Here is a 10,317-nt window from a genome sequence, read left to right as displayed (position 1 = left end):
AAACAATAACCAATATCAAAATATTAGAGAGAAATTTAAAGCAATTTCACTAAAATCAAGGACAAGATAAGGCTCCCCATTCTCTCCATTTGTATTCCATACAGTACTTGAAATCTGAGCAATAAGACAACTAAAGCAGACCAAGAGGATACAAATTGGAAAGAAAGAACTCAAAGTATCACTATTCACAGATATGAGCGTATATATAACGGACTCCCAAAATTCTAACAGAGAACACCTACATCTGAGAAACACTTTCAGCAAGGTGAATGAATTCAAAATTAACTCAAAGTATCAGTAGACTAATTATATAAATGAAAAACTGGCTGAGAAAGGAGTTATGAAAAGAACATTCTTCACAGTAGCCACAAATAATATAACATATCTTGCTGTAATTCAAACTACAGTCAAAGTCCAGTATGACAAAAACTTCAAGTCTTCAGATAAAGAAATTGAAGAAGACAGGGACATGGAATGTCTCAAGTAACTATGAGGACTGAGGACATTACTAATACTAATAAGTAAAATTCAGATAATTTTCTAATGTTTTTGTTACATTTAGTGAGTTCTGCTACCATCACCTTGCAGGAGTAACCCTGACCAGGATCCACATCACGGAAAATCCATACCCTGCGCAGATAGTGTGAGAAACTAAACACATATAGAAACACAATTGGTTCGTCCCTAGGGAAAGTTGAGTATGGTCTCTCTGAAAGAGAGAGTGGGAATGATAGGGGCAGAGACGCGAAGAAGGGAGTCAGTGTTCTAATGAAGACTCCTTTATAAGTCACTCAGGAAGCTTTTTTAAAGAAAAAACCACAAGCAACTATCTCACGGTAACAGCTCATCTGCTTCACTTGGCAAAGCATCCAAGGATTCACTCAAGGTTACACAAAGTTTGCTATTTGGTTCTCAGGAACAGAACACCCAACTGGAGAAGCTGCCAAGGTCAGTATCTGAGACATTGAACTTTAGATTAGATCCATAACTGCCAAGGCCAGGGGGCATACTCCTTCACACGAGTATGTGTGGCATTATTTAATAATACAATTATTCTAAGGAGAAGTGTGAGTATGGAAAGAAAAGCATGTTCTGTGCATATGCATAAAAGGGAAATGAATTAAGTAAAGAGATTCCTTTAAAAGGTGAAGAAGAACCTGCTATGACTTTCATGAAACCCTGAACCTGACATCAGTGTCTTATATCTGCTCTGAGCATTGCCTTCTGCTGAGTGTCCAACTCCAGAGAGCTATAGAGGAAGACATGCAAATAAGGCTTCTCTGTGCCCTTGAAAACCAGCCCTGCCCTGACCCTGCAGCTCTGGCAGAGGAGCCCAGCCCTAGATTCCCAGGTCTTTTTCAATCAGTGATCATTCCTGACCACAGATCACACAAGATGGACTTGGGGCTCAGCTTGGTTTTCCTTGTCTTTATTTTAAAAGGTAATTTTTGAAGGAGAAACTCTATGTGTTACATGCACATGAGAAAGAAAAAAAAAAGTGTGTGTGTGTGTGAGTGTGTGTGTGTGTGTGTGTGTGTGTGTTTGTGTGTACAGTTTTCTGACCAGCCTTCTCTGTGTTTGCAGGTGTCCAGTGTGATGTACAGTTGGTGGAGTCTGGGGGAGGCTTGGTGCAGCCTGGAAAATCTCTAAAACTCTCCTGTTTGGCCTCTGGATTCACTTTCAGTAGCTACTGGATGCACTGGGTCCGCCAGGCTCCAGGGAAGGGGCTGGAGTGGGTCGCAAACATTAAATATGATGGTAGTAGCACCAATTATGCCAACGCCGTGAAGGGCCGGTTCACCATCTCCAGAGACAATGCCAAGAACACCCTGTACCTGCAAATGAACAGTCTGAGGTCTGAGGACACTGCCACATATTACTGTGCAAGAGACACAGTGACTGAATGTAACTGAGAGCTCAGACACAAACCTCCCTGCAGGGCGCTCATGACCAGCAGGGGGCGCAGAGAGCACAGAGAGCTCAGGGTGACCCTGTTCAGAGAGTCCTGGAGGACATGGAGGCCTGGACAATGCTGAGTTTGGGCTGCCTCTCTACAGGATCGTGTATACTCAGATTTGAAGGGTCCAAATTTTTACACTATTTTCTGTTTTCCTGTGTGAAATGTATTTAATATTTATTTATTAAAAAGTTTCTTCTCTGTATTACTGTCCTGTTTATTTCTCTCTGTCTCTGTCTCTGTTCCTGTCTCTTTATTTTTCAGTCTCCATTTGTGAGTGTGTGAGTGTGAGTCTTTGTGTGTGTGCACTCATATGACTGTTGACATGAGATGTCTTCCTCTACCATTCTACAGGATAATTCTGAAATAAGTTTCATCACTGAGCCTGGATCTCAGCATCTGCCTACACTGGTTGACTAGTGAGTACCAAGGGATCTCACTATCTCCTCATCCCAGAGCTGGGCTTGCTGGTTGGCTACCACACCTACTTCTTTTGTTTTTTTACTTTTTTAATTTTTTTTAAATTTTTAAATCATTTTATACATTCATTTGTATCCCAGCTGTAGCTCACTCCCTCTTTCCCTCCCATTCCTCTTCTCCCTCCCTCATCTCCTCCCTCCCCCTATGGAGTCCACTGAGAGGGTGTGTCCTCCTCTCCTTCCATCTGGCCCTAGCTTATCAGGTATCTTCAAGATGGTTGCAATGTCCTTATCTGTGGCCTACCAAGGCTGCTCCTCCCTCAGTGGAGAGGTGAAGCTCATGAGTTCATGTCAGAACAATTCCTGCCCCCCTTACTAGGGAACTAACTTGGATACTGAGTTACCATGGGCTATGTCTAAGCAGGGGTTGTAGGTTATATCCATGCAAGGTCCTTGGTTGGATAAACAGTCTCAGCGAAGACCCTTGTGCTCAGATATATTTGGACTCTGTGGGGCTCCCTGTCCCCTCTAGGATATACTAATTCCTCCTTCCTTGATATGATTCCCTATACTCTGCCAAAAGCTTGGTTATGAGTTGCAGCATCTGCTTTGATACACTGCTAGGTAGAGTTTTTCAGGTGCCTTCTATGGTAGGCTACTGTCCTATTACTTGTTTTCTTCTATTTCCAATGTCCATCCCCTTTGTCCTTCTAGATGTGGATTGATCATCTTACCCCTGGACCTCTTTCTTGTTAATCTTCTTTAGGTGTACATATTTTAGTATGTTTATCCTATCTTATAGGTCTATATAAGTGAGTATATACCATGTGTGTCTTTCTGATACCTCACTCAGGATGATTTTTTCTAGTTCCCACCATTTGCCTGCAGAATTCATGTTTTCCTTGTTTTTAATTGCTGAGTAGTATTCCATTGTGTAAAAGTACCACAATTTCTATATCCATTCTTCCATAGACATCTGGGTTGTTTCCAGGTTCTGGCTATTAAGAATAAGGCTGCTACAAACATGGTTGAGCAAATGTCCTTGTTGTGTACTTGAACAACCTTTGGATATATGCCTAGGAGTGGTATGGCTGGATCTTGAGGTAGCACTATTTCCAGTTGTCTGAGAAAGTACCATATTGATCTTCATAGTGGTTGTACCAGTTAACATTCCCACCAGCAATGGAGGAGGGTTCCCCTTTCTCCACAGCGTCTCCTGCATGCGTTATCTCTTGAATTTTTGATCTTAGCCATTCTGATGGTTGTAAGGTGGAATCTCAGGGTCGTTTTGATTTGTATCTCTCTGATGGCTAGGGATGTTGAACATCTCCTTACATGTTTCTCTGCCATTCTATATGCTTCTACAGAGAATTCTCTGTTTAGCTCCATACCCCATTTTTAATTGGGTTATTTGGATTATTGCCTTTTAACTTATTTAGTTCTTTATAAATTCCAGATATCAGCCTTCTGTCAGATGTTGGGTTGGTGAAGATTCTTTCCCAATCTATAGGCTGTCTTTTTGTTCTAATGACAGTGTCTTTTGCTTTACAGAAGCTTTTCAGTTTCATGAGGTCCCATTTATTGATTGTTGCTCTTACAGCCTGCTCTGTTGGTGTTCTGTTGGAAGTTGTCTCCTGTGCTAATGAGTTCAAGGCTCTTCCACACTTTTTCTCTGTTGTGTGCAAACACTCAGGGAGGTGAATGGCTGGTTTGATCTCGATTTAGAGTATCTGGTTTCATATTGAGGTCTTTGATCCATTTGGACTTTAGTTTTGTGCAGGGTGATAAATATGGATCTAGTTTCATTTTTCTGCATGTAGACATCCAGTTGGACCAGCATGATGTGTTGAAGATTCTGTCTTTTTTCCATTGAATGGTTTTGGCTACTTTGTCAAAAATCAGGTATTCATAGGTGTGTGGGTTTATTTCTGGGTCTTCTATTTGGTTCCATTGATCCACCTTTCTGTTTCTATACCAGTACCAAGCAGTTTTTATTATTATTGCTCTGTAGTACAACTTGAGATTAGGGATGGAGATACCTCCAGAGGATCCGTTGTTGTGCAGGATTGTTTTGGAAATTCTGGGGTTTTTTGTTGTTGTTGTTTTGTTTCTCCATATGAAGTTGAAAAATTTTCTTTCAAGTTCTAAAAAAAGTTGTGTTGGTAATTTGTTGGGAATTGCTTTGAATCTGTAGATTGCTTTTGGCAGAATGGCCATTTTCACTATGTTAATCCTACTGATCCATGAGCACTGGAGATATTTCCATCTTCTGATGTCTTTTTCAATTTATTTCTTCAGATACTTGAAGTTTATTTTCAAACAGGTCTTTCACCTGCTTGGTTAGGGTTACACCAAGGTACTTTATGTTATTAGTGGCTATTGTGAAGGGTGTTGTTTGCCTGATTTCTTTCTCAGCCCTTTTGTCTTTTGTATGCAGGAGGGCTTCTGATTTTTTTTTTACTTAATTTTGTATCCTACCACTTTGCTGAAGGTGTTTATCAGCTGAAGGAGTTCTCTGGTTGAGTTTTTGGGGTCACTCAAGTATAGTATCATATCTTCTGTAAATAGTGAAACTTTGACTTCTTCCTCTCCAATTTGTATTCCCTTGATCTCCCTTACTTGTCTTATTGCACTACCTAGGATTTCAAGTACTATGTTGAAGAGATATGGAGAGAGTGGGAAGCCTTGACTTGTCCCTGATTTCAGTGGGATTGATTTAAGTTTCTCTCCATTGAGTTTGATGTTGGCTCTAGGTGGGCTGTATATTGCCTTTACTATGTTTAGTTATGTTCCTTGTATCCCTGATCTCTCCAAGTCTTTAAACATGAATGAATGTTGGATTTGGTCAAATGCTTTTTCGGCATATAGGAGATGACCATGTGGTTTTTCTCCTTCAGTTTGTTTATATGGTGGATTACATTGATGGGTTTCTGTATACTGAACCACCCTTGCATGCCTGGGAATTAAGCATACTTAGTCATGGTGAATGATATCTTTTATATGTTCTTGGATTCTGTTTGCAAGTATTTTATTGAGTATCTTTGCATCAATGTTCATAAGAGAGATAGGTCTGAAGTTCTCTTTTTTTTGTTGGATCTTTGTGTGGTTTAGGTATTAAGGTGACTGTGGCCTCATAGAATGAGTTTGGTAATGTTCCTTCTGTTTCTATTTTGTGGAATAGTTTGGAGAGAATTGGAGTTAATACTTCTTTGAAGGTCTGGTAGAATTCTGCACTGAAACCATCTGGCCCTGGACTATTTTTGGAAGGGAGGCTGTTGATGACTACTTCTATTTCCTTGGGGGATATAGGGCTGTTTAATCTTTCCTACCTGGTCTTGACTTAATTTTTGTAGATGGAATCTATCAAGAAAATTGTCCATTTCTTTTAGATTTTTTTTTTTTTTTTTTTTTTTTTTTTTTTTTTTCAGTTCTTTTTTTTTTTTTTTTTCAATGCAGTTTATTCAGGAACATTGAACAATCCTCGGACCCCGGGGAAAGCCAGCCCACAGCTTAAATAGCCTCTGGGTAGCCAACCCAGGCGTGCCACGGGGGCAATGCAGATAGGTCCACATACATGGAAGCAAGCCAGATCCTCGGCCTTAGCCAAATGTGGAGTTGTTCGTGACAGAGAGCACTCACCATCGGGAAGGTGGAAGGCGGAAACCAGCTCCATCTTTAAGGCATAGCATTCCGCAGCTCTCTACAGTTCCCCCTTTTTGTTTTAGACGCATCAGGCAAGAGTAGAGGTCTGATCTCTGATATTAGAAATAAATTGGGACTTTGTACAGATGTTCATTTAGGTGTCATCCACCCAAAGAGCATCAGACCCGTCCAATACCTTTTTCTCAGAGGCGGGACCTGGGGCATCAACCCGCATGCAATCAGACATGCTCTTCTCTGGGTCCAAAGCGGCTGACCCTGAGTGCAGTGCTTAGCCTCGCATCCTGAGCGTATCATTTTAGCTTTTTATGGTATCCAACCATGCTTGGGGAGAATGTCCTGCTTCAATGGCTGTAAAGGCCTGAATGATCATGGCTGCATCACACTGTTGTGAGACTCTAATCTTGCATATATACCACAGGCAAACCAAGGAGACCAACACCAGAAGGCCTGCTAACACTCCCATGCCCACCCATTCCTTCAGATGATTCATGGCTGCAGCAATCCATGTTGATAATCCTGTGGCTAGTCCTGCGTCCACTCCGGTAGAATTTACTGTGACAATGGCCACTCTCAGCTGCTCCATCGTAGTATCGAATTCTCCAGTCCAATTACCTAAAATATAGCTCAACAATTGTTTAGACAGATTTGCAGCGCAGGAAAAATTCTCATGTTGTATGCTAGTGACACAAAGTCCAGCATACTTTCATTGACAGCCAGGTTGAGCGATTTGCCATAGGGTATCAATTTGCTCCTGCAAGAGGTCAATCCTCTGATTGAACACCATCAAGCTTCCTTTTAGTTGAGCATTAATTCCTTTATGTACAACTAAGGCATGAGCTACATTGGCTAAATGATTATTCAGGGTCTGAGCAGTCTGCCCAGTATGACTCATGGCTAATGCCCTGGTGGTAGCTCCAACAGCCGTCAATGAGATGGTAGTAACAATCGCTTCTTTTAGATTTTTTAACTTTGTGGCATATAGGCTTTTGTAGTACGACCTAATGATTGTTTGGATTTCCTCATCATCTGTAGTTTTGTCCCCATTTCCATTTTTCATTTTGCTGATTTAGATAGTTTCTCTTTGCCTTTTAGTTAGTTTTGCTAAAGGTTTGTCTATCTTGTTGATTTTCTCAAAGAACCATCTCTTGGTTTCATTGATTCTTTGAATTGTTTTATTTGTTTCTAATTGGTCGATTTCAGCCCTGAGTTTGATTATTTCCAGCTGTCTGCTCCTCTTGGGTGTTTCTGCTTCTATTATTTTTAGGACTTTCAGTTGTGCCATTAAGTTGTTTGTATTAGATGTTACAAATATCTTCTTAAAAGCACTTAGTGCTATGAGTTTTCCTCTAAGTACTGCTTTCATTGTGTCCCATAAATTTGAGTATGTTGTGCCTTCATTTTCATTGAATTCTAGGAAGTCTTTAATTTCTTTCTTTATTTCTTCCTTAACCCAGCTGTCATTGAGCAGTAAGTTGTTAAGTTTCCATATGAGTGTAGGCTTTTTGCTATTTCCATTGTTGTTGAGATCCAGCTTTAGTCCATGGTGGTCAGATAGTATACAGGGGATTATTTCAATCATCTTCTATCTTTTGAGGCTTGCTTTGTGACCAACTATATGGTCTATTTTGGAGAATGTTCCATGAGGTGCTGAAAAGAAGGTATACTCTTTTGAGTTTGGGTGAAAAGTCCTGTAGACATCAATTAGGTCCATTTGAATTAGGATGTTTGTAACTGCCTTTGTTTCCCTGTTTGGCTTCTGTCTAGATGATCTGTCCCTTGTTGATAGTGGGGTGTTGAAGTCTTCCACTATTAAGGTGTTGGGGTTGATGAGTGATTTAAGCCTTAATGATGTTTCATTTACAAACGTAGGTGCTCTTGTGTTTGGGGCATAGATGTTCAGAATTGTGATGACTTCTTTTTGGATTTTTCCTTTGATTAGAATGTAGTGCCCCTCTATGTCTTTTTTGATTAGTTTTGGTTGAAAGTTTATTTTATTAGATATTAGGATAGCCACTCCTGCTTGTTTTTTTTGTTTGTTTGTTTGTTTGTTTTGTTTGTTTTGGGTTCATTTGCTTAAAAAACTATTTTCTAGCCTTTTACTCTGAGGTAGTGTTTATCTTTGTTGCATAGATGTGTTTCTTGGATGCAGTAGAATGTTGGATCCTGTTTCTGCACCCAATCTGTTAGTTTCTGTCTTTTTATTGGAGAGTTGAGTCCATTGATGTCGATAGATAATAATGATCATTGAATGTTATTTCCTATTATTGTGCAGTCGGTGGTGTTACTGTGATTCATTGCTTGTTTTCTTTTCATTTTTGTTGGGAAATTATCTATAACCTCTGCTTTCTTGGGTGTAGTTGTTTTCTTTGGATTGGAATTTTCCTTCTAGTATCCTCTGTAGGGCTGGTTTGCTGTTCAAATATTGCTTAAATTTAGTTTTGTCGTGGAATATTTTGCTTTCTCCATCTATGTTGATTGAAAGCTTTGCTGGGTATAGTAGTCCAGGTTGGCATCTGTGGACCCTTAGAGCCTGCATGATATCTCCCCAGGCCCTTCTGGATTTCATAGTTTCTAATGAGAAGTCTGTTCTGATTCTGATAGGTCTACCTTTATATGTTATTTGGCCTTTTTCCCTTGCTGCTTTTAGTATCTTTTCTTTGTTCTGTAGATTAAGTGTGTTGACTATGATGTGGCGTGAGGAGTTTCTTTTCTGGTCTAGTCTATTTGGTGTTCTGTAGGCCTCTTGTATGTTTGCGGACATCTCTTTCTTTAGGTTGGGAAAATTTTCTCCTGTGATTTTCTTGAAGATATTTTCTGGACCTTGGAGTCTGGAATCCTCTTCTTTGTCAATTCCTATTATTCTTAGATTTTGTCTTTTCATGCTGTCCTTGATTTCTTGGATGTTTTGTGTTTGAGATTTTTCTGATTTTTCTTTTGTTTGAGAGAAAGTAATTTCTACGAGTGTATCTTCAACACCCGAGATTCATTCTTCCAGCTCTTGTATTCTATTAGTGATGCTTACCTTTGTGGTTCCTTCTCTTTTCTCTAATTTCTCCAGTTCCAGGGTTTTCCAGTTTGTGTTTTCTTTATTGATTCTAATTCTGTTTTCATGCCTTGCAACATTTCCTTCATGTGTTTGAATGTGGATTCCTGTGTCTCCTAGATAGTCTCTGTTTTTGTTGTTTGTTTCCTCTCTTAATGCCCCTACTTCTGCCACCATTTGTTTGGCTATATTTGTTTTTCTTTTTGAGCTTCATTCACTTCGTTTTTCTTTGTTTTCATTTGGGAGGCCAAATCTTTGAGAGATTTATTTGTTTCCTCTTTAACTGTTTAAATCTGTATGGCTATTTCTCTGAGAGATTTGTTGGTTTCCTCTTTATGTACCACAAATAACTGGATAATCATAGCTTTAAAATCATTTTTTTGTGTTTCTGATGAGTTGGAGTATCCATTAATTTTAGGGGTTGCCAGTGAAGCCACGATATCTTGATTTCTGTTGGTTGTGTTCTTTCACCGACCCCTGGCCATTTGGTTATCCATAGTGTTTGCTGTTTGTTCCTGGATTCTGCAGATCGAAACTGGTTTTTCTCTGTTGTCTGGAGAATTCTTCAGGAAAATGTGGGAGGTCCAGTGGTTTCAGTGTGTGCGTTGGTGATACAGCTGTACGTGTAGGAGGAAAGTTTGCAGGCAAAGAAAGGCAAATGCGAGGTAGCATGTGATTGTGTGCTTGTAGGTGTGTCCTAAGGGACAGGGTGTTGGAGAATCAGTGTGTGAGAGGGGTGCCCTGCAGGCTCTGGTGGTGTTGCAGGCACTTAAGGGATCACAACCAAAAGCTTTTGAAGATTGCAGGCGTGTATTGTTTTTGCAGGTCTGCTAGGCTTTGGTGGCTATTCAGCTGGTTACCTGCCACTGAGGGGTTGGACGGCCCATACAATCACTGGCTGGGCAGCCCTGTGTAGTCCGTGCTGCCACTTGCAGACTTGGGATCTGGAAAGGATTGTACTGTGGATCTGAGTCTCTGTGGCTGGCACTCTTTGGGTGTGCACTCTGGCAGGGTGGAGTTTCTGGCAGTGCGTGCACTCCAGTGGGGCCCAATGGTGATGGGGGGGTGACCCTCCAAGGGTCCAGAACTCAGCAAGAGGGCACTAGGCGGGCGTGGACTCCTCAGACATGTCTCTGAGAGGCGGCATCCAGTGGGCAGTTACAGCTCTCTGCTGCGGCTGCGGGGCCTGAAGCCCTGCCACTGCTGTCTTGGGCCCCAGACACTGAGCTTTGAGG

At 40.8% G+C, this 10,317-nt stretch overlaps 1 gene segment (V, D, J or C); it reads left to right on the top strand.

Moving 5' to 3' along the window:
* Positions 1 to 1,250: 1,250 nt before the first annotated feature.
* LOC110544055 (immunoglobulin heavy variable 3-74-like) lies at positions 1,251 to 1,913 on the top strand. The segment is given in 2 exon segments: positions 1,251 to 1,441; positions 1,585 to 1,913. Coding segments are annotated over 2 exon segments (507 nt in total).
* The last annotated feature ends 8,404 nt before the right edge of the window (positions 1,914 to 10,317 follow it).

The sequence above is a fragment of the Meriones unguiculatus genome, chromosome 7 (genome assembly GCF_030254825.1).
Source record: "Meriones unguiculatus strain TT.TT164.6M chromosome 7, Bangor_MerUng_6.1, whole genome shotgun sequence".
In the NCBI taxonomy this organism is placed as follows: domain Eukaryota; kingdom Metazoa; phylum Chordata; class Mammalia; order Rodentia; family Muridae; genus Meriones; species Meriones unguiculatus.
This window is presented reverse-complemented; position numbering and strand designations above follow the sequence as displayed.